Source organism: Rhinolophus ferrumequinum, chromosome X (genome assembly GCF_004115265.2).
Source record: "Rhinolophus ferrumequinum isolate MPI-CBG mRhiFer1 chromosome X, mRhiFer1_v1.p, whole genome shotgun sequence".
NCBI lineage: Eukaryota > Metazoa > Chordata > Mammalia > Chiroptera > Rhinolophidae > Rhinolophus > Rhinolophus ferrumequinum.
In genome coordinates this window covers 46,675,099-46,699,924 of record NC_046284.1, presented here as the reverse complement: position 1 = coordinate 46,699,924, position 24,826 = coordinate 46,675,099, and the positions used below count along the sequence as shown (strand labels likewise).

Below are 24,826 nucleotides of genomic sequence, written 5' to 3'. Positions count from 1 at the left end.
TTGGTATTGTCTGTATATAGGGGGAGTAACTGGGACATAACTGGAGGAGGCTGCCTTTTGTTTTCTCTGAGTGGAAACATTGTCTGTGTTCAGAGCAGGTTTTCCCCTCTTCTCCATATACCACCCTGTTCCAGCTTCTCTTTAGTAACATCAAAGGTGCAAGACAATCATTGGCTTTGGAATCATTTCGAAACCAGTAAAACTTTAGCTAAAAGATCATATTTTCCTAATGGGGGTCCGTGTCACATGGAACCACATGGTTCCACCTTTAGCTCCTCCACTCCCGATCTATATCCAGGTAATTGTACTCTGGCACAGAACAGCAGGGGTATGAGTGCACATAGATGTCTTCTTGGAAACACATCAGGTGGAGGGGCAGGCACAGGTCATGAGGAGGATTAGAGAAGAGGTGAGAGGGTAGGAAAGGATCATAATGGTAGATGGTGAGAAAGTATGTGAAAAGTAAGGGGGAAACAATCACAAGATGCCAGTTTACTATATAGTGTACATACAACAAAGTTCTTGCCAAATCTGTGGGATGTTCTAGCATCTGAAGAACTCTGAATCTCCTAGCCTCCTGGGGCTGTTCTTGGATTCTGATTGCCACCCCGTCATCAGCCAAGAAATCCAAACCATTTTGGGAGGATATTAGTGGCTTTCGAATGCAATGGAATTTATATTATATTGGTAAGCACAGAGAAAACATTTATATTTGCGAAGTAAAAAAATCTGATCTCACAGATGAGTAGGCAAATTGCATATTGTCGGCATACTAGGGAGTAGAATTAAACATTGCCATGCTTTCACACTCCACTTCTGTCAAAACCAGGATATTGGCAGCAAACCATCTGAAAAAAAAAAGAAACAACAATAACAAAAACCAAAAATAAAATCACTAACCTCCAGTGAGTACCGCCAAGCCCTAAGCTTAATACTAACCCAGTGACACATCATTAACCCAGGAGGTGAAAGCAAATGGTGTTCCCAGTTTTTTTTTTTTTTTTTTTTTTTACTGTATTATATATATATATATATATATATATATATTTTTTATTTAAATTTATTGGGGTGACAATTGTTATTAAAATTACATAGATTTCAGGTGTGCAATTCTATATCACAGGTTTTGGTGTTTATTATTTATGTTCTTTAAAAAATAACTACTCTTATAGAGAATCAGTAAGGGGGGAGGTAGAAGAGGGAAAAGGGGGTCAAATATGCGGTGATGGAAGGAGAACTGACTCTGGGTGGTGAACACACAATGTGATATGTAGATGACGTATTATAGAAATGCACACTTGAAACCTATGTAATTTTACTAATCAGTGTCACCCCAATAAATTTAATAAATAAAAAACCTCTGTCACTTTTTCCTTTGTGAACCTTTATCAAAAGCTATGTATTAAATTCCACTGTGTGCTTAGCATTGTGCTAAGTGCTACAGGGGACTAGGGTCAGTATGTAAGTCACTATCCTTGTCTTCAAGGACATTATGGTCTAGTTAGGGAAGCAGAACTAACAGTATGAAGCAATGATAAGCAATACAAAATAAAACAATTGAGTGCTAAGTTGTGTGATACCAACTCTAAGTGCTGTCACGAGTTCACAGAAAAAGGGGATCAAAGAAGACAAACAGTATCATCGCTCTCATCAATAGCTAACATTTATTGACACATACTATGTGCCAGGTATTGTGCTAAGCACTTTACATGTGTTATCTCACTTAATCCTCTTAACTACCTCTGAGATAGGCACTATTATTATCTCCATTTTTTTTCAGCTGGGGAAACTCAGATAACTTAGTGATTTATCCAAGGGGGGTGATGAAACAAGAGACTTAGAGAAGCAAGGAAGGACCTGATCACAAAGTTAAGAAGTTTGGAATTTTTCCCAAGGTCAGAGGGAAGCCAATTGAAAGTTAGTATGGATTTGTTATAAGCATGGCAGTAAGTGTGTTTTTAAAAAGACGATGCTGTCTCACTACTGGAGTAAGAAAATATCAGGAAGATACAAGACTAGAGACAGAAGGATCACTTAACTTACTGTTGTAGCATAGTGCCTGGTACATAGTAGACATTCAATGCATATCTGTTGGTCGGATGGATAGATGGATGGATTTATTTAAGGAAGAGATTCTAGTGGACAGAACTAGTGAAGTAATAAAGGACAGAAAGGGATAGATTTGAATTATATTTAGGAGGTAAAATATATGGGATTTGATGATTAATTGGTTGTGGGAGGTGAGAAAGAGAAGTTAAGAACAATGCCCAGAATTTCTGAAGGGGCCAGTGATATATATATATATATAGATAGATAGATAGAATAGATAGATAGATAGATATAGAGATATATATTTATATCTATCTATCTCTCTCTATATATATGTATCTATATATATGTATCTATATATGTTGATATATAGATACATATATATATATATATATATCCAATATTATATTATATGTATTATTTCCAATATTATATTATTGTATTATTAGTGATATTAACCTTTTATCTGTCACATGGGCTGTGATTCTTTCCCCCCCGTTTGTCATTTCTCTTTATTTTTCTGTATGGCTCTCGGTTTTTCTGGCTTGTGGAAGAAGGTCTCCCCTTCTTATATTTTCATATTTTCAGTGATTTTCTTCTTTGTATTTTAAGTCTTTAATATACCTGGAATTTATTTGTGAGATTTTTGAAATTTATTTTACGATATGTAATTTTGTTTTCTTCCAGATAAATAGCTACTATGCCAAGACCATTTATTCACACAACAGTCCATCTCCCATTGAATGGATATGGCAACTTTGCCATATATTGGGTTTCCATATGCACTTGGACCTATTCTAGACTCTACTCTGTTCCATTGATTTATTTTTACAATTTTTTCTGTGTATATTCAGAAGTGAAAGCAATCTATAGTCTTATCATTGCTGATATATATATACACACACACACATATATATATATCATGTATATGTCATATATATGATATATAGTATGACATATATATGATATATATATCTATATATGTGTGTGTATATATATGTATATATATAGTATATACATATGTTTCTGGTATTGCAGTTATACTAGATTCACTAAATGCATTTGGGATCTGTTTATCTTTTTCTTTGGTCTTCAATATTTTAAACAGCACGGGAATGATCTGTTCTCTAAAAAGGTTATGGAACTCATCTCTAAAACCATCTAAACCTGGAGTCCGAAAAAAAGAATATTGCACATATTTAATCACTTTACCAATCTGGCCTAAAGTTATCAATGTCTTGAGGTTTTGTTACTTTTTTGGGTAAATTTAGGTAGTATTTAATAATTTTTCAGTTATGTGACAGGTTGCACATGGTATTCCCTTATAATTGCTTTTATATCTACCCAGTGGTGTGCTGGAGCTGGCTCACCACTTGTGTTCATTTCTTCCTGTCTTTGGATTTAGTGAATACACATTGGTAGCTTAAAATCCACCATGGTGGGAGTTTTTACACTATGGAAATCTACAAGGACTACAAAGAGTGACTTGTTTTGAGAACCAGTTGTTAAATGTTTACCAGCACACTATTGTCTATATCTGTGAGTGTGTCTCCTTTTCCATTGTTAGTATTGTGTTTTTGTTTTGTTTTGCTTTCTCTCTTTTTTCTTAAACAGGATTTTCAAAGAACCTGCTTTTGGTTTTAATTATCATTTGTATGATTGTTTCATTTTGATTTCATTAATTTCAGCTTTGAAAAAATGAAATCTTTCCTTCTGATTCCTTTTAGTTTATTTTATTGTCCTTTCCCAGTTTTTTAAATTGAAAAATTTATTTATTTATTTTCAACCTTTGAATGTTTTCCTGAGTGAAGTTTTAAGTGTGGCTTATAGATTTTGTTATTAAGTCTGTGCCTTTTCATTCTTTTCTATAAAATTAAAAATTTCAGTTTTGATTTTTTACTTTGATTCCAAAATTGTTTAGGAGGATGTTTCTTAATTTCCATGTGATTAAGGATTTAGGGGTTCATATTTTTGTCATTTTCTTTTTATTTTACAGGATTATGATCAGAGAAGGTAGACAAAAATCTCTTCTTCTTTGAGTGTATCAGTATTATGTTGTTCTTTGTGGCTGAATACATGATCAGTTGTCAATGTTCCATGAAAAGAACAGAAGAATATATACAGTCGACTCTTGAGCAACACAGTGGTTACGGGCGCTGACGTCGTAGTTGAAAATCCATGTGTAGCTCTTGACTCCCCCAAACTTAACTACTAATAGCCTACTGTTGACCAGAAGCCTTACCAATAACATAAACAGTTGATTAATGCATATTTTGTATGTTATATATTATTATATACTGTATTCTTACAACAAAGTAAGCTCAAGAACAGAAAATGTTATTTAAAAATCATGAGAAAGGCAAAATACATTTACAGTATTTATGAAAAAATCTGTGTGTAAGTGAACCCGTGCAGTTCAAACCCATTTTGGTCAAGGGTCACTGTATTTTCTATGGGGTAAAACGTTCTATATGTAACTATTACATTGTTTTATTGATAGTTTCTTTCAAATCCCCTATGTCCTTGCTTGCTTTTTTAGTGTGAAACCTACTTAACATCTGTTGGTTTCACACTATGTCTTTTTTCTTATCATTTCTTCTATTTTTAAGATTATTTGTTCCCTAGAAGTGCAACGGACAGTTTAAAGTAAAGATACATTTTAAAAATCATAAACAGTATAAAGTAAAGGTGCATTTTAAAAGTCATAAATACATATTGTTAACAATCTCTGTTCACCAAGGCAATTTACACTCCTATTAGAAATGTACAGGGGAGCAGATAGGGCTTTCCTATGTTTTCCTTTACCAGGCTGTTGCAGAATGCTACTGAATTCAGTCACCTACCCCTAGCTTTTTTGATCTTCTCTCTAAGAAAAACAATTCTTGGATACCAGGCAGTTGTTGAGAGCAGGCACTCTCACTGGATTAGGGTTAGTGTCAACAAGACTGACGGATGTCATCCAGTAGGCTTAGTTCTCCTGTTACAAATGAGACTGTTGAGTCTTTTTGGGTTTGGTTGTTTCAGTACAGAAAGAGGTCAGATAAGTCAAGAAGCGGTTTTGATGAAGCAATTAAATATCCCGCTGTTGATCCTTAAGTAGTTCACTCCACAATTCCTGCTGCCCCCTCCCCTGCATCCCTCGACTTTCTCACTCTCTTTATTCTGCCCAGTAATGAGTTTTTCTTCTCTCCAATATCTCCTTCAAAACTTGTTTTCTGGGACACCAAAATCCACAATCCTTCGTGAATGAATGAAAACTGCTGTACAGAGATCGGCATTTTTATAAAGGACATACATTTCTGAAGGTAGAGTTTTTAGAGTAGAAGGGGTACATGGTATTGACAAGGTCTTCTATTTTTTTCACTATGAAACAGCAGCATTTAATTATTCATTGGAAATCTACATGGTCTTTGAAAAATCGGTATTAAACCCCTCTTTATAAAGGTTATTTCTAGCTAATAGAGTTGTGAAGATCAAATATAGAGATTAAATATATCTGGAAACACTCTAGTCTAAGCTATAACAACTCTATAGCTATACAACTAATGAATGATTTCTTTGGTTAACAGTAGCACAATGTGTTAAGATGATCAGCTCTTTGGAATTTCCCAGCAAGTTGAGATTCTTCTTTGCTTTATATTTTCTCTAGAACCTACTGGACTTCCTCAAGGGAGGAACTCAGCCCTGAACCCCAAGCCCTGATCCCTAGGCAGAAAGTAAAGACCCAAAGTAAATCATGCTTGTGTCCCCTCACACTCTTACCATTTATATAGAGGTCGATCAGGTTAAGAGAAACATCAAGGACAGACCTATAAGGGAAGAGAATCTCCAGAAAGGTCATCTTTTGTTTGAGCAAGTGTGGGGGTGGGTTACACAGACCTATTTACTTTGCCCTAGTGACAGTGGTGAGATTATTAATTATAGGCATTACATGTACACAAACACTCTCACATTTATGTGAGCCTCCAGGTTTTTCACCATAAGGCAGTACCCATCGGCATAGAATCCCTGGATGAGCTGGTATAACCTAGAGCCATCTCCAACTCCAGTAATACTTTCCTATTACTACACACTGTTCATAGTTTCGACAACTGCCTCTCATTCTTCTTCATCAATACCACAGACAGGCTTACTGGGGGATCCCCTGCTCTCTAGTACAAGAATTGGATGTGAGACGGTGCAAATTCATCAATGCATTAGTAAGTATTTTAATGAGCCTCCTTGGAGATCAGGACCGATGGGGTCCTCTCCCTCAGGGAGCACCACCGTGGAGACTACAATATAATGCAATTATGGTATTATATTTTTTATAAGTGAGGGAATGTGTTACATAGCTTTCTTGCTTACACACCTATTTCTTCTTGATTCAACCCAATATCTTTTGGGCTCTGAGCCTGGGGGATTGTGTTAATTATGGGGGAGCTCAGAGCAGAAAAACAGAATAGAAAGCTTAGGCCAGCCGAATTCCTTCCCAGCTAAGTATATGAAATGGAATCGGTATTTTGTCAGAAACCAGCAGTTGACCTCAGTCTTCTGTTCTGAATGGAGGGAGTAGGTGATGATGTGGCTCCTGGTAGGAAGAGAGGCCATCTTACCTTCAGAGGCAGGTAGAACCCTGTGCAGCACTGTGGAGGTCGCCACATTTGTGAATGAGGTCTAGGTGCTTAGGCGTGGGAAGAAGCATAAGAAAAGGGACACGGCAGTCTCAGAGAAAAACAAATCATAACCCAGTAAGTCCCAGAAAGCAAAACAGACACAAAAACGGAATCAAAGTAAACTGGATGATAAAACCGTGCTTGCTGTTTGATCTGCAGAAAATGCCAAAAGATACGGTTGTTATAGTGATAGTAGTCACAGCTATTGTCATCATCATCGTAGTAGTGGTAGTAGTGGTAGTAGTGGTAGTAGTGGTAGTAAAAACAAAACAAAACAGAAAGCAAATATTTGACTACCTATTACATATCAGAAAAAAATGTATCAGGTGCTTTATTTCTGTTGTTTAACAAACATTGAAAAACCCTATGAAGCTAAGTACTGATATTATCCTCATTTATAGAACAGGAAACTTGGACCACTTGCCTAAGACTAGACAGGTGGTTGGTAAGCAGCAGAATCAGGGCTGTCTGACTTCCAACCCCAGTCTTTTAACTATTTCCAATTTTCATTTTGGGTTTTGGTTCAGTAAAGATAACCCCCACCCCAGGCCTTGCAGGGACCCTTCCCAGAGAGCCCCTGTGCTTTCTCCCCCACCCTCTCCAACCCCATCCGCACAAAGATAACCTGATCAAGGGCTCTCCTCAGCGCCCCGTTCCCCGCCTTGGGATTCCCCTCATAGAAATCCCTTAGCTCTAGTTTCTGTCCTGATTCATGAGGTAGTTGGGACCGGTGGAAATACGTTCTCAAGATGTCTTTGTTACCTACTCATGGAGTTGGGAGTTTTTCTTTTCCCACTGATGCTCTCATACAGAATTCGTCAGGTCCTTGTCCTGGGGCCCTTTCCTGGTGCTTCATCAGCTTTCCCTACCTCGTACTTCTCCACCCTCTGCCGCTAAAAAGCAACATAGGCTCTTCTTCAGCTGTTTCTACTCTTCCACTTGGGCCCTTTCTTCTTCTAGTGACCATCTGCTGTTTCTGAACTTGGAGCCAGCTTTTGTATTTTCCTGTTGTCATCCAAAGTCCCCTATCTCAGAAAGAATGACATTTCTCAGAATGATGCCTTCCCTGACCTTAGCTGTCACAGTGTGAATTGCCTTGGTCCCCCAGTAGAGATTCCTTGCTCTGTATGTATCTAGGGAGGATCAGGATGCTGAAGCCACCTCCCAGAAACAGGTCTCGGGGAGGGATGCTTATGTCAGACTTGAATACAAAGAGGGGCCAAATGCTCCCCACAGTCTAGTCTGAGGTGAAAGAAGGCATGATCTTCAATGAACTTGCCTTCCCTTCCATAATTCTGTGGTTGTGAAGGACAGTGAAAAGGAGGGCTTGGGGAAAAGCCATGGACTAGGAATCAGGAAACCTGGGTTCTACTACAGGATCTGCCACCCAGTAGCTGCATGAACTTGGGCAGAGCAGCCTGTGCAGACCTCCGTTACACTTTCTACTCTGCTATGGAATTACCTGATTGTCATGCAGGGTGCCGTGTGGGGTCTCAGCTCCCGCTCCCCATATTAGAACGCAGGATATGGTGAGGCCAAAAAGGAACACCCACGGAGCCATAGGTAGGGGAATCACACCACTATATTCTCGCTGGCAGCTGGGTTGGAGACACAGGAAGCAGGAGCCACACGATCCGCAACCCGCCATCCGCTTCTCTGCCAACCAACCTCACTGGCTAGCTGCAATCCGCCGTGCTAACTGAAGTCCACTCTTGCTAGCTCAGCCACCATCTTCTCGCTAGCCCCCCCATTTTCTGCTAACGTAGCTGTGGCAGTTATATTAGTGGCCAATGGCTCACTGGTTACAGCTGACGGCCAACTAGCCACAGCTGATGGCCATCCAATCACAGTTGATGGCCATTTACTACACGAGCCAGCACCTTTCCACGTGAGGCCAAGAGCCTGGAAACTGCATTCCTGGCTCTGTCCCCACACTGATTATGTTTGGTTTCCTTCGTTGGACTGTAAACTTCTTGAAGACAGTGGCTATGACCATGCCTCATTCATTTCAGAAACCGCAGTTCCTAACTGGTCTCTCTGACTCATGCTGCCCTCCTCCAGTCCATTTTCCACATTGCTGTGGGAATGAGCTTGCTAAAGTGCAAAGCCCACCTGGCACTCCCTTTCAATTGTTCCCCCATTGCCATTAAGATAAAGATTTTTAAGGCCCTTCATGATCTGGACCTACCTCTCTAGTATGCCCTTTTACCACCTGCACTTTATACTTTGTTAATTCATCCCACAAATATTTAAGCATATTTCTGCTTTGGGCCATGCATTGGGAACACAACCTGAACATGGAGCCTGCTCTTACAGAACTTAATGCTCCTCCTCTTTTCTGATGGCTGACTATACTGCTTGTCCCTTAAGACTCAGCTCAGGCATCACCTCCTCCAGGAAGCCATTGTCTGTGCTCCATACTTCTCTCCCCCTCTCTGTAATCCGGTTCACATGTTCCTCCCCTGTGTACCTGGAGCACCCTATGCATACTTCCATCATAGCACTTCTGTGTACCAATTTGTCTCCCCACCAGATGGTAAACTCTGAGAGCAGGTACTGTGTCTTACCCACTTTTTTATACCCAGCACAGGTTTGGCACACAGTAGATATTGTGAAAGGATAATTGAATAAACAATACCCTCTGGTGGCTAGCTGTTGTAAGTACCATGTTTTATGCATTATAAGGGTGAATAAAGCATTGCCAATTACCCAGGAGAGGTAACTTCTTTCTTTTAACATTGGGTAAGGAACCATTTCAGAATATGTGGTCTCCTCAGACCTAGGTTATTATGCCAACATCTTCCCAAATCTTTCATAATGCAGTGAACAATATGTAAATGACAGAACAAAATTACCATTTTGAGTAATGATTGTGTAAAAAGAAAATGGAGAGGAAATTGGTCTCATGTAATGAAGAAATGTAACCTGGTATACAGTTTTTCGTTATGCTTTATTTCAGGGCCAACACACTCACATTCATTCATTAATTCAACGAATATTTGTTGAATACCTACAGTGGGCCAGGCACTATTCTAGGTGTTGGGGATACATTAGTGAACAAAACAAAGTCCTTAACCTTAAGAAGCTTACATTCTAGCTGGAGGAGACACATAATAAGCAAACATATATTGTTATTAAGGGTTATGAGTGCTACAGGTAAAAATAAACTAGGGTACAGAGTGAGGTATGAGATGAGATGCCATTTGAGCAAAGGCCTGAATATCTATTAGTTATAGCTTCAGAAAACTACATAAATGTTGGCTCACCAGACCTGCTTAAATTTTATGCGATTTCTAGAGTTTTCTTTTTTTCTTTTAAATTTTGAAATAAGTTTAATGTCGCATAGAAGTTGCTAAAATAATACGGAGAGTTCCCACATGCCATTCAGCCACCTACTCTTTCCCAGTGTTAACATCTTACATAACCACGTAACTATCACAACCAGAATACTGCCATTGGTACAATATTCTACTAAGCATACTATAAACCTCATTTGAATTTCATCAGTTTTTACATGCACTCAATCTTTTGGGTGATGGAGGAGGGTGCATAGTTCCATGAATTTTATCACATGTATAGATTTGTGTAATAACAACCATAATTAGAACAGTACAGCTTTATAACCCAAAAAAACTCATTTGTGCTACTTGTTTATAGTCACATCTGCCCCCCTGGCAACCACTGGTCTGTTCTTCATCATTATAATTCTGTAATTTGTAGAATGTTATGTAAATGGAATCATACAGTATGTAACATACTGTGATTTGCTTATCTCGCTCATCATAATACCCCTGAGACTCATTCAAGTTGTATCCATAGATTTTATTCTTTTATTGCTGATGTTCCATGCCCCCACTGGAGAGCATTTCAGTTGTTTCTAGTTTTCAGCAAATACAAGTAAAGCTGTTATGAACATTCATGTAAGTTTTTTTGCATCGACATAAATGTTCATATTTCTAGGATAAATACACAAGGGTGGGATCTAGAGAATTTCATATCTTCAGAAGAGTTTATAAGCAAGTGCTATGCTTCCCAAAAGAAGCAGACACTTGGAACAAACACTGGATGGGGAGTCAAAAAAAATCTGGGTCCAGCCATGCTCTGTCATTGATCAGTGATATGGTGGGTAAGCCCTTCTCTCTAGGCCTCGTATTTCTATCTGTAAAGTGAGGGGCTACAATCAATGATTTCTTCAGTCTTTTCTAGATCTAACAATTTTGTGGTTCTGAAGAGATAGGAAGGAGGTTTCTGCCTCATCTCCTGTCGGATTTATAGCTATATAAATAGAATGCCGGTTGAAAACCTATATTATAACTCCCTTATTTTTTTCTTGCATGCTTTTAGTAGTTATGTAGAAAGAGAAAATGGGGGAGAAAATAACCATAAGGCTACAAAGGCGTGGAGGTGTAATCTCTGAGGACAAAGGACTAAAACCAGCAGAGAATTACAACGTGGCACAGAGCCATTCCTAAAGCATGCATATGGAGCAAATTGTCCCCTCCCTCTGTTGCCAATATTTTTATCGGCTAGACTCAGAGTAAAATGAACATGGAATATGTTTGTGTATCCATGTATGTGTGTGTTTCTATGTTTTCTAAATGTTACATGATATGACTTTATGCTGTATATTTTTTGAAAATTCAGGAAGGAATTACACATAATGTTTGCAATGGTTAACCCTAAGGAATGTGATTATCTCAAGAGGCAACTCTGAGAGAAAAAGAAGTATGTTTGTGAGCACAGTCTCTCTCTGTCTCTCTGTGGGGGGGGGAGAGAGAGAGAGAGAGAGAGAGAGAGAGAGAGAGGTTATGAGTCATGGGCAAAAGCCAGACTACCTGGGTGCAAATCCTGGCTCTTCCATTTAGTAGTTATATGACCTTGGGCAATTTCATAACCTCTGTGTTTCTTAGTTTCTTCTGTAAAATGACAACAATAATAGTGCCAACTTCATAGGGTTAATGGGAGAAGTAAATGAGTTAAAACATATGAAGCACTTAGACCAGTGCCCAGCGCATCGTAAGCATCCACAAGCTGACAGGATCCCTGAGCCCAATATACTAAGATTCTTACACATCTAGAGATGGCCTGCTTGCCACCTCCTCAGGCACACTCCTTTATAACTTCAACACCCCCATCCTCCACCTACCTCTGTGGCCCTAACCCCTCTCCCCGTCCCCTGCCAAAGAAATAAACTTAGGCTCTGAGACACTAAGTTGTTCACTATGCCTCAGTAATTTGTTTTGTCTCCTAAGCTGCAGTTATTCCAGTACAGGGGACTAAAAAATCTTATTAAATCGTTTTACATATCCCCTAGTACTTTAAGTGACCACCCTCCCATCCCAAATCTAAAGACACAGATAAAATCCATTAAAAAAACAGCTGTGCTTGATTTAGTTATTTTTAAGTAAAGCTGGCAGGACCATCTTTGAAATGCTGCTATGTTTTGCATTAGAAAACTAAAAGAAGATTGGCTCATGTCCCTCTTCCTTTAAAACATTTGAACTTTCTTGATCCAAAGTGCTGTGGTGGTGGGTGTGTATGTTACTGCCCTTTAAAGCATTATCTGCATTGACACCTTAGCTTAGATGCTGCCACTGTAAGTGATAACATCTGCTTCATAAACATCATGTTTTCTTATTTTTTCCAGCTTTATTGAAATATAATTGACATATACCATTGTATAAGTTTAAGGTGCTCAATATGATGATTTTATATATATATATACATATATATATACACACACACACACACACACACACACACACACACACACACACACACACACATATATATATATATATATATGGAAATGATGACCCCAACATTAGTTAACACATCCATCACCTCACATCGTTGCCTTTTTTGTGGTGAGAACATTTAAGATCTACTCTCCTAGTAGTAACGTTCAAGTATACAATACAGTATTGTTAATTAACTATAATCAAGGAATCTAAAAAAGCCGAAATTATAGAAACAGAGAGAACATTACATTTTCTTGAATGTGTTGTTATAAGAGAGTAATGAACTTCTTGCAGCTCAGTAAGGTGACAAAGCTGTTCATGAGATCTCCTTGATAATCCCTCAGATGTTCAATTTACCTCTCAGTTCTCCACCTCATCTCCTTTGCACAGAAACTGACTACATGTTGAATGAAGCCCACCTCAGCCTCTTCTCTGATGTTGTGGAGTCTGAGAAGGGGGGACAATAGACACCTGAGTGGTCATGGACAATAATGGGAAGTCAGAGTTTGTTGTGCCCACCAAAGTACCGTGTTGTGCTTTCAGTACCGTGCCTGCTTTTTCTCTCCAACTTGTTCTCAACTAAGGTGTTAATTAACAATGGTTAAGGTATTATTATAATGTTAAGATCCTGATATTTTATCCAGGTACACTCAAAGATTCAAAAGTACAGTGCAGCTCTACATAATATGTCTGCAACCTCCATTTCTAGCCTTATTTCCCTCCCTTGTATCTGTCAGGCAGATTTGCTTTACCCAAACACCTTCTGTACTTTCCTGCCTGTGTTTTTGCTCAGGCTATTCATGTCATTCTCTTTGCCTGGAATTTTCTCCCCTTAAACCTCATTTCTGTGTGCCTAAGACTTTGCTCATTCTTCAAGACCAGCTCAGCTACATGGAACCTTCCCTAATCTCAATTGTCTTTTCGGCACACACAAAATTAGTTTTCCCTTTTCTGTGTTCTCATAGAGCTTTGTTTGTATTCTATTACAGTACTTGTTCTACTGTTCCTTAAATTGTAATTAGCTGAATTCATATTCATCTTCTCCACTAGACTGTAAGTGCCTTGAAGTCAGTAGCTGAGTCTTTTTCATTATTCTGTCCCACTTAGGAACCTGCATAGTGCCTAGTATGTGATGTATGGAACTCAATAAATGTTTGCTGAAATAAAAACTCCCCAAAAATGATCTTTTAAAATGGCATTTCAAAATATTCTAGGTGGAAGGGGAAGATCAATTTCAGCAGAAGATTTCAGGGAATCAACTAGGCTGGCATTGACTGTGTAGAGTGGAGGGCATTGGGGTGGAGATGCCAACGAGGAGTTGTGTTACCCTATAAATGAATTTCACTTGAGTTTGGGTATAGGGCCTATCCACTACTTCATAAATATTGTTCCACCTGAACAGGAAATCTTAGTTCCTTCTGAACTCCAGTGCAGTGCTCTGCAGGACTGAGCTGCGGGGAGGGGAAGAGTGGGGAAATGTCTCATGGGGGTGGGTAAGAGGGAAGGTTGATTAAACCCAGGAATAAAAGACCTATAGAGCGAGTGTGTGGGAGATCTCCCAAGAAACTATCAAATAAGCTCTTTGAAAGAAGCAATGGTATAAAGGTTTAGTCTACTTAGATTTTCATACAGAATAGAAACAACTACCAAAATAACTTTTTGCTGTCTCTTAAACCTTTTTGCAACCTGTGGCTGTGGTGAACTCCCACATACTTATTTTCTTGTAGTAACCAGCAGTAAAATCCTTCAAACAGGGTACATGTATATTTGTGTTAGGGGAGAGTGGAAACTGGGGGAGACTAGGTCTGACTCCGGGTTAAATCTTTGGGCTGGGAGGTAGGAGAGACCTTCAGGAAATAGAGTAGGGTGGGCAGTTTGAAAGAAATGAGCAAGTCAAATCCATGCCATCTTTTGGAAGAAAGAGAAGAGCACAGAGCAGAGAAGAAGATCTGGAAATTTAACAGTGAGACCTGTGTTCTATGGTGCTTAGGCTTTGGGACCTTGGTGCTAAGACTTGGTCTTACACATCAGAAAATGCCCAAAAGTCTTTTGGGGGTGGGGAGATTTACACAAGTAGGTTGCCAAGATTACCCTAATGATATTTTCAGGGAGGATAGATTTTTTTCCCACAGACATAAAGCCATTTAGTCAAACCCACTAACCCACACCAACAAGCAAAGGGCAAAGAAAGAGCTGGCATTTTCCACAAATCAACCAACCAGCTAACCAATGGAAAATACTTATCAAGATAACCCCTGTTGTTTTCAACTAAGGGTTAATAAGCCAGTGAAACACTGAACTGTGTTTTCAAAAAAAACTGCAGAAAAGGAAAATACCAGGGCTTTCAAGTGCCTTCCAAGCAATTTGAGATGTTTTATTCACATCATGAAGACAGTTTTTCCCTGGAGTATTTCCTGTTCAGAAAACACATAAGGACCCTGATCTTTTGGGCTGCTTCTTGACATGGGAAGATTTTAATGTCACTGCTTTACCTTTAGTTTGGGATTTTGTCTCTTTAGGCAACTCTCTGCTCTACTAGTTGTGGCTGGCTGTTATATCTCTCACGATGCAACTGTCCAAACTCCACCCTAGCTCCCTCACTTCAATGTACATTTTCTCCACAAAATGCATTTACTATAGTATATTTTCTAATGTTTGTCATTCTTATTTTGATTTTTCACTTTGCTAAATCAATCAGTAGAAGCTTCTTAAGTGTTTGTTGTGTGTAAGACATTGTGCTTATTACAGTGGACGGAAGAAAATGGCATATAAGCTTTCCTCAAGGAGTTTGCTGTCTAATTGAGGATTTTCAGGCAAAGAAGTGTTTCTCATATTTGACCTTGACTTTCTATTCCTGTTACTGTTCTTGGCTAGCCCCTGTTCACATTACAATAGCTTCGTAAATTGTCCCCAAGCTTACCATTACGCCCAATCAAGCCAATCCCAGTTCATCTTCTTAAAAAACAGTTAACTGTGGTCATTCTCCCACCATCTTACCCTCCTTCTCCCAAAAATACTTCCCAAAGATACCATATTGCCTAAAGAACAAAGTTCAATCTCATTAGCTTGCCTCAAAATTTCCCTCCTTCTGACCTTTTAAATCTAAGTCCTATCCCTGTTTAAGACTCAGTTCAAGTCCCATTTCATTCAGGCATCTTTTCTCCACTTCCCCACCAAGAGTGATGTTTCCTTTCAATTTCTGTAGGTTATAGTCTACATCACTCGCTGGTATTTAGTTTATGCTACCTTGACTTTTTTTGTTTTACATGCGTGTGGCTTTTCCCCATCCCGATTGCAAATTCATTGAGGACAGAGCCTGAGCATAATGCATTGCACACAAGAGATGTTTCATCCATGTTTGATGATGAAGATGGTGATGATTTTTCCTGGTTTCAGGGTATAGGATGGATTATGCGGGTGGGCAGCAAAGGAAAGATTCTGAGGGTAGGGGGATGAATTAATACGGCTTTTACAATAATAGTCCAAAAGGACGATAAGGGCTTCAACTTATTGGTCCCTTGGCTCAGAGCCTCACTGTATTACCAGAAGAACTTTAGTGAAATTGAAAAGGAAAGGAGGGCAGGACTTCGGGACTGCTGTGGATTTATGTGAGGCATGAGGGAGAAGTAGAAGCCACAGGTAACTGCAATAATGACAGTAGCGTTAACCAGAAAGAGGAAATCAGGGGTGGAAGCCAGATTTAGAGGGAAGATGATGAGTTTGTTTTTAGACGTACTGAGTTTAGGGTAACTTGAGTAACCACGTGGACATGCCTAGTAAGCAGTGAGATACTCCCCCCCCCGCCCCACCATTCAATCCAATGCAACAAATATTTACTGGACATCTGCCATATGCCACTCACTATGCTGGAGATATAGTCAAATAAGACACAACCCCTGGCCTTCAGAACTCATGTTTCAGCAGGAAAGACAGACTAATAAATTCCTGTGATATGAGGTACTAAATGGTATAATTGAATTATACATAAAGTGTTATAGGAATACAAATAAGGGAAAATTTTGTCCAAGCAGGTGATAAAAAGTTACAGAAGTGATGATCTTTGAGTAGGGCCTGGAAAAGTAAGAAGTTTGCTCAATAAACAAATAGAAAAACGACTTTCCAAGTGAAAGGAAAGTCTCGAGCAAAGGCACAGGGCACAGAAGTGCAAAGCATTCTAGGGGAACAACAGGTAGTCTGAAATAACTAAAGAGAATGGGATGACAGAACAAAGACAGATGGTGCAAAAGAAGGAATGATGCTCAGAAACTGAAGACAGGGATTTTGTTACACTGAACTGGGGAGGAAGTATAGCATAATGGTTAAAGGTGTGGACTCTAGAGTCAGACTCCCTGGGTCCAAATCCCATCCTTGCCGCTTACTAGGTGTGTTGCCTTAAGTCACTTAGTCTGTCTGTACTCAGGTTTCCTCATCTGTAAAATGGGACTGGTGGTACCTGCCTCACTGAATTGTTTTGATGATTGAGAAAACTAGTACAGTCGTCCCTTGGTTTATGTAGGGGATTGGTTCCAGGACCCCTTGCAGATACCAAAATCTGTGGATGCCCAAGATCCTTATATAAAATGGCATAGTGTTTACATACAACCTACACACATTCTCCTGTATATGAGGTGTGATTGAAAATACAGTGAAGGTTTAAATTTAAAAAAAAAATTTACAGTAAAAGACACATTGCCATTAATCCCCCTCAAAATACACCCCCTCACTGTGAGCACACTTATCCCATCATTCTTGCCTCTCTCTGAAGCAGTTCTGGAAGTCCTCTTTCGTGAGTGTCTTTAGTTGCGCTGTCGTGGCTGCCTTGATGTCCTGAATGGATTCAAAATGTTTGCCTTTCATGGTCATTTTGACTTTAGGGAAGAGCCAGAAGTCACATGGTGCCAGATCAGGTGAATAAGGTGGATGAAGATACGCCATAATATTTTTATTTGACAGAAATTGTCGAACCAGAAACAGTGTGTGACAGAGCCATTCCACTGCAATCAAAATAAACGGTGAGTGCTGCTGCCGAGTGCCATCCAACGGAAAGGCGGGGATCTTCAGTACAGGAAGTGGCGCATCAAACCTTAGTAACAGTGTGTGACAAGTTTCAACTTGTTCGGTGCAGTTAGTAAAGTGTGAGCTATGGTTGAGAGAAAGTGTGTTTTAAAGTGTGCCATCAGGGAAGATGTAGATGCCTGATCCGTGCACTGTACACCTGAAGCTGAAGCTGAAGAATAATGAATGTCAATTATAATTATATATATATATATATATATATATATATATATATATATATATATTTACAAGAAGTGGAGTACAGCATTAGGAATAGAGACAGTGGAAATCTAAAGGCTATGTGCGATGTCAGAGGAATAGTGGATGGGGGGAGGGGTTTGACACAGTGTGAGAGACATAACTGATAAATGTCTAACTAGTACATTGTTTTGTGCACCTGAAACTAATTAAAAAAATAAATTTAAAAAAAAATAAAGTGTGCCGTAAATCATCCTCCATCATGACAACACTCTGTGTCACACATCGCTTCTGGTATATGGCAATTTCTGTCAAATAAAAACATTACAGGGTGTCCTCATCCACCTTATTCACCAGATCTGGCATTGTATGACTTCTGGTTCTTACCCAAAGTCAAAATGATTCAGGACATTGAGGCAGCCACGACAACGCAACTAAAGATACTCACGAAAAGAGGACTTCCAGAACTGCTTCAGAAAGTGGCAAGAACAATGGGATAAGTGTGTTCGAAGTGAGGGAAAGTGTTTCGAGGGGGGATTAATGACAATGTGTCTTTTACTGTAATAATTTTTTATTTAAGCATTCACCGTATTGTTCGATCGTACCTCATACTTTAAATCATCTCTCGATCACTTAAAATACCTAATACAATGTAAATGTTATGTAAATAGTTGTTATGCTGTATTGTTTAGGAAATGATGACAAGAAAAAAGTCTACATGTTCAGTATAGATCATAGTGCTAACTATATAGTGCATGCCAGCAACAATGTAACTTTTTTTTCCTAATATTTTTGAGTCATGGTTGGTTTCGATCCCACGTTAGGAACCTGTGGATAAGGAGGGCTGACTGTATATGCAGTACCTGGCATATAGTGAGTGTTATGTAAAGATTAGTCCAAGAGCTAAGTTACAAGAAATGAGACACTAAACCATTGTGCACTACACTATTAGTAGCCTCAAAACAAAATTGTAAATGGGAACTAAGTCTCTAGATACTCTAAGCACGGGTACAGGGAGCACAAGATGAATCCCACATGAGTGGGAGTTCCTTGAGAGGGTGAGATTATCTGCCTTGGAAAAGTAGATCCAATTTAGGGAGAGGGTGAGGAGTCTGAGAAAAAAAAATTAGAATGGCCAGAGTGGGACTGTTCAAAATAAATGGAAGCTCTCATTGTAGCATGGCCCCTGGAAAGTAGAAATAAACAAAATATGGTTGAAATCTGACAAGCATATTTTATTTCAGTTAAAAAAGAAACAAAAAATTGGCCAGCAGGGACCTTAGAGAATGAGAGAAGAGGCAGCAGGGTCCAATGACAGGTATTTTGCTGGACTTGGAATATGTAAAGGAACCCTGTGAAGAGAGTTAGCAATTGGAAATGCAGCCCTACCTTGCTAATGAAGTACATCTGGACCCTCAAGTTTTGATGCTCTCAAGTAATCCATCATCTGTTCCTCAGCCTTCTAGAGCTTTGCTTGAGTGATCCGTGAATAGATTCTTGGACTGACTGTGTTTCTCTGAGTGACAGCTCTGTGTGCTGCTGAAATGGAACTGAACCTCGTCTGCCCACCCTGCCAGCCCTGGGGTTTTACTTGACAGAACTTGGTTTGAATTCTGGTTTTACCACTTACTAGCTGTGTGACCTTGAGCGAGTCACTAAAATTCTCTGAGCCTCGGTTTCACCATCTGTAAAATGGGACTAAAATGGCTCTATATTACAAAGTGGTTATGGTAATTACATGAAATAATTTATACAGTACTTGGCACATTAAGTGCTTAAAATATATGAGTTGATTTTCCCTTCCTTTCCCTTTCCACTTGGCTAGCCCAAATATCCCCTGCTCCCATTTCAGCCTTTCTGGAGGCTTTTAGTCTGGGAACTGAAGAATACCCTCTAAAGTTGGTAGTAGTAGGGATGGGAAGAAAGAGAAATCAGTACATTGGAAAACAATGAAAAATGGTGACTTTTTTTTTCCTAACCCCACCCTGACTTTGCAGTAGAGATATTTTGATGTCGCCAGTATCCCAAAATAGGAAAGGTAGTGGACAACCCAAGGTGAGAAATATCTACTAAGACATGATGACAACTATGTAAAAATGTATCTATACATGCATATATTTAATGTGAAGATACAGCTGCACATTCATATATTTTAAAATTAGAAGGGGACAAGGAAAACCGAAAACATTTTTGTTAGGATGGTAGAAATATGTTGTTGTAATGTTAATATTATTGTGACTGTGAGGAGGGATCCTCTTTCCCTGACATACTTAAATCTCCTTACCCTCTTTCCAAAAGAACAGCAGGAGGACAGGGTGCTGGAGTAAAGGGAATTGCACAGTGGCAATAACATGCCCCCATCTCATCTGTCCTTCTGCCCAGCCTTCCATTAACCATCATGATCTACCAGAGGCCGGAGAGCTTCCTATCTGTGGTGCTTCAATGCCTTTGCATCATTAATATCATCATCTCTACCCTTCTTCTAGGAGTGGATCTTATGAGGGAGGTATGGAAGAAGTTGTGCATGCTTAGCTGTCAGTCCGAACCTTTGAGAGCTAGCAGGGGACAGACAGCAATCACTGTGTAATATTCTGGACTTTCTTGGCAGGTGAATACTGCTATGCATGAGGCAAAACTTATGGAAGAATGTGACGAGTTGGTAGAGATCATCCAGCAGAGGAAGCAAATGATTGCTGTCAAAATCAAAGAGACAAAGGTAAAGCACAGTACTCCAGTGAGGTCAAGGCAGAGTTGACTTTGCAAATGTCCAAGTTTCATCCCGATGATTCCAGTTTGAACTTGCATCATGACAGCAAGAAGAAATGAGTTTGTATGGAGGGAGGCAAAGAAGTGGCAATGTTTGGACTAGTGCTATGAATCCAATGAAAATAATGGCAGTTCCATTGTTAGAAACGTTCTTGACCTGGTTGGAGGTTACATGGGTGTATGTACTTGCAAAAAAATCATTGAGTTATACACTTCACATTTGGGTGCTTTACTGTATGTATAAGTCAATACAAAAAGAAAAAATGTAATGGTAGAAATGTGGGCCAGAATTATGGAAAAACCATGCATGCCAGGATAAGGACTTTGACTTTAATCTGAAAGGCACTGGTAAACTATCCTAGTTTCTTAGGAAGGGAGAAAACTGATTGATATGGCAGAGGTGTGCAGAGTTGATCAGAATGGGATGATACTGAAGTCGGGGAAGTAAGTTAGGAGGCTTATGGAATGATTCTTGGTATGAGTTGATGAAGACCTAAACTGGCGAAGTGACAGCATAAATGGAAGGGGAGAACATAACAGGCATCCCTAGAAAGGAAATGGTGGGAATCACTGACTAATTAGACAGAAAATAGGAAGGAGAAAGCGAAGACTTCCAGGCTTTTAACCTGGGAACCGAAGGATCCTGATTAAGGTCAGGTGTGAGCCTCCATGCAGCTACATGGTTTTAGGCGTATTGGTCTGCTGGCCGTGTAGTGATTATAAGCTCATGCTGTGTGTACAGTGTGAGCACTTATGAGAGCCTGAGGGGATGACCAATACTTTGTGCCATGCTGGGTGGTTTCAACTAACACAGGAATTGAAATTTTCGAGAACACAGATCTGTGAACACACAGGTATGTGTAAAGATACTTAGAGAAATACATACATAGAAATGTAGATACTCATAAAGAAAAGGTGCTTTTTATTAAGCATGTATGTGAAAATATACTGACAATAAAATGTAAGCAATGATGATCTCTGGGTGGTACAGTTTATTTTTATATTTTTTATTGTCTAAATTTTCTATATGAGCATGCATTCCTTTTATGATCAGAAAATTGATGTTATCAATAAAAAGAGGAGGTAGATAACCTAGAGTATATGACTGAGTGTGTTGCAGGGTAAGTAAGCGGCCTATAGATGGGAGGAGGGGTTGGCAAGACAGACATAAAGGACAGGGTGAGGAGGTGAGTGGTTAGTACAGAGGCCGTTGGATATTAATATTAATAGGCCTTATTTTTAGAATCTCTGCTGCAGATCCCCTTCATGTTGCTTTATCGTTTTTAATTATCACTGGATGTTTTCTACTGTTTTTCTGTTGCTAATTCCTTTAAGGTTATGAAACTGAGAAAGTTGGCACAGCAGGTTGCTAATTGCCGCCAGTGTCTTGAAAGGTCAACAGTCCTCATCAACCAAGCTGAGCACATCCTGAAGGAAAATGACCAAGCACGGTTTCTCCAGTCTGCAAAAAATATTGCTGAGAGGTGAGTTCCTTATAGTCTTTTGACATGCCTGCTCTTATAAAAAGCGTCCAGGCTAAAGTCACTTTATTCTGTTCAGGCACGTGTAGAAGCTGCCACCTGAAGATTTTACTAGGCTTCAGCGGTAGATTGCCCCATGGATTCCTGGCATCCTTCTCTGTCTCTACAGCCTACCAGTTCTTCATTTGCAAAGAATCTGAGGTCTAAAACTGAAACATTGTTCAGTATAGTCACCAAGGCTTCAAGGGGCTACAGGGGCTCATGAGGCCAGATTTGACCTTCCTTGTATCCCCCTCTCGTGCACTGAAGACTTTGGCTCCAGGTTCACAGTATTCCTTTCTATTGCTTCTGCCATCATTTTTGATGACGTTAGCAGCATGTGGCCGACCCATCTAATAATACTCTTGCCATCTAGTCTCCTGGCTCCTTGCCATCTCCTCCTCCAGTGACCCTGATTTCCGTTCCACTTCATCCACCCAGTTCCATGGCCCACACGTTGAACCTCGCCATCACTCAGAATTACACTTAAATCATAAATTAAAACACCCCACTTTCTAACTACAACCTCTGTAATTATAGTTGTCTGTTTTTCTTCCAGTACATCTATTCTTCCACCTCATTGGGACCTTTAAGTCCTGACTGCTGCCCACCAGCTACCTACTGTCTTCATTTCTTTCTTTGGTCTATGTAGGGTCTGTGATTTCTCACTTCAGCTACTCTCTTTTCAATATCCCCAGGTCCCTCGCCCCACAGTCCCTCTTACACCAACCTGGTAAAACCCCAACCCTGAATCAGCTCAGCTATTTTCACCTTTTCCATGCCTGTATCTGAGTTGCAGAATCCTGATACAGAAACTCACATAACCAAAGAAGTTGGTACTACTACATCACAAATTTATGGCTTCTAATCTTACCTGGCCCTTTGGTAATGACCTGAAATCCTTTTGTGTTGCTTTGGTCAGCTTTCTTTTTTCCTTGTTTCAATAACGGCTATTTCAAATTTTCTGTACTAAACTCAGAATTCCAACTGACACCATCCTGCTCGTGCTCAGCGAATGGTTTTACCTACTATTTTATAGAGAGAGTGGTAGGCATGAAATGATAAATTTCTTAACTTCTCATCCCAAACTTCTGGGCATACCTACATCCACAGCCATCACTTACACCTTCCTTCTGGTTATAATGGAAGAGATTTCCATTCATTTGTGCTTTGGTCACATGCCTTCTTTTTTCCATAACTTCAATTTCTTTCCCTCGCTAGTTGACCTCACATCTACTTTTAAAAAACAAAAATTTGTTACAGTTGACATTCAATATTATTTTATATTAGTTTCAGGTGTACAGCATAGTGGTTAGACATTTATATAATTTATGCAGTGATCCCCGATTAATCCAGTACCCACCTGGCACCATACATTGTTGTGGCAACATTATTGACTATATTCTCTATGCTGCACTTTACATCCCCGTGACTATTTTGTAACTACCAAGTTGTACTTCTTAATCCCCTTACGTTTTTCACCCAGCTCCCAAAACCCGTCCCCTCTGACAACCAACAGTTGGTTCTCTGTATCTAAGAGTCCATTTCTGTTTTGTTGTTGTTGTTATTGTTTATTTTGTTCTTTAGGTTCCGCATATAAGTGAGATCATATGGCATTTGTCTTTCTCTGTCTGGGTTATTTCACTTAACATAATACCCTCTAGGTCCATCCGTGTTGTCGCACATGGTATTTTATTCTTTTTTATGGCCGAGTAACATTCCATTGTATGTATGTACCACAATTTCTTTATCCAATCACCTATTGATGGGCACTTGGGTTGCTTCCATATCTTGGCTATTGTGAATAATGTTGCAGTAAACAGAGGGGTGCATATATCTTTTTGAATTAATGTTTTGGATTTCTTCGGGTAAATACCCAGAAGTGGAACTGCTAGGTCATATTTTTAACTTTTTGAGGAACCTCCAAACCATTTTCCATAGTGGCTTCACCAATTTGCAGTCCCACCAACAGTGCACAGGGCTCCCTTTTCTCCACATCCTCACCAACGCTTGTTTGTTGATTTATCGATGACAGCCATCGTGATAGGTATGAGGTAATATCTCATGGTCATTTTAATTTGTATTTCTCTGGTGAACAGTGATGTTGATCATCTTTTCATATGTCTGTTGGCCACGTGTATATCCTTTTTGGAGAAATGTCTATTCAGGTCTTCTGCTCATTTTTTAATTGGATTGTTTGTTGTTTTGTTTTGTTTGATGTTGAGTTGTATGAGTTTTTTTTTAAAATAAATTTTAGATATTAACCCCTTATGAGATGTATCATTGGTGAATATCTTCTCCCATTCAACAGGCTGTCTTTCGGTTTTATTGATGGTTTGCTTTGCTGTGCAAAAACTTTTTTCGTTTGATGTAGTCCCATTTGTTTATTTTTTTTCTTTTGTTTCCTTGCCTGAGGAGATATATCAGTAAAAATATTACAAAGGGTAATGTCTGAGAGTTTACTGCCTATGTTTTCTTCTGGGAGTTTTATAGATTCCACATATAAGCGAAATCACATTACATTTGTCTTTCTCTGTCTGACGTACTCCACTCAGCACAATACCCTCCAGGTCCATCCATGCTGCTGCAGATGGCAAGAACCCATTGCTTTCCACGGCTGAGTCATATTCCATTGTATATATGTACCACCTACTCTTTATCCATTCATCCATCAGTGGACATCCAGGCTGCCTCCACATCTTGGCCATTGTAAACAATACTGTAATGAATATATGGATGCACACATCCCATTGAAGTAGCATTTTGGGTTTCTTTGGAAACCCTGGGCTGGGAAGAGGCTGGGGACCTCTTGCTCTTCAGGGGAGGGCATCCTCAGTTGAGC

At 39.4% G+C, this 24,826-nt stretch overlaps 1 protein-coding gene across 6 annotated transcripts in view; it reads left to right on the top strand.

Moving 5' to 3' along the window:
• Positions 1-24,826, top strand: part of MID2 (midline 2) — an 86,472-nt gene that overhangs the window by 37,003 nt on the left and 24,643 nt on the right. For all 6 annotated transcript variants that reach the window (XM_033113546.1, XM_033113511.1, XM_033113555.1 and 3 more), the window contains exons 4-5: positions 20,307-20,414; positions 21,800-21,948. In XM_033113546.1, the coding sequence (XP_032969437.1) occupies positions 20,307-20,414; positions 21,800-21,948 (257 nt within the window). The remainder of the gene's footprint in view (positions 1-20,306; positions 20,415-21,799; positions 21,949-24,826) is intronic.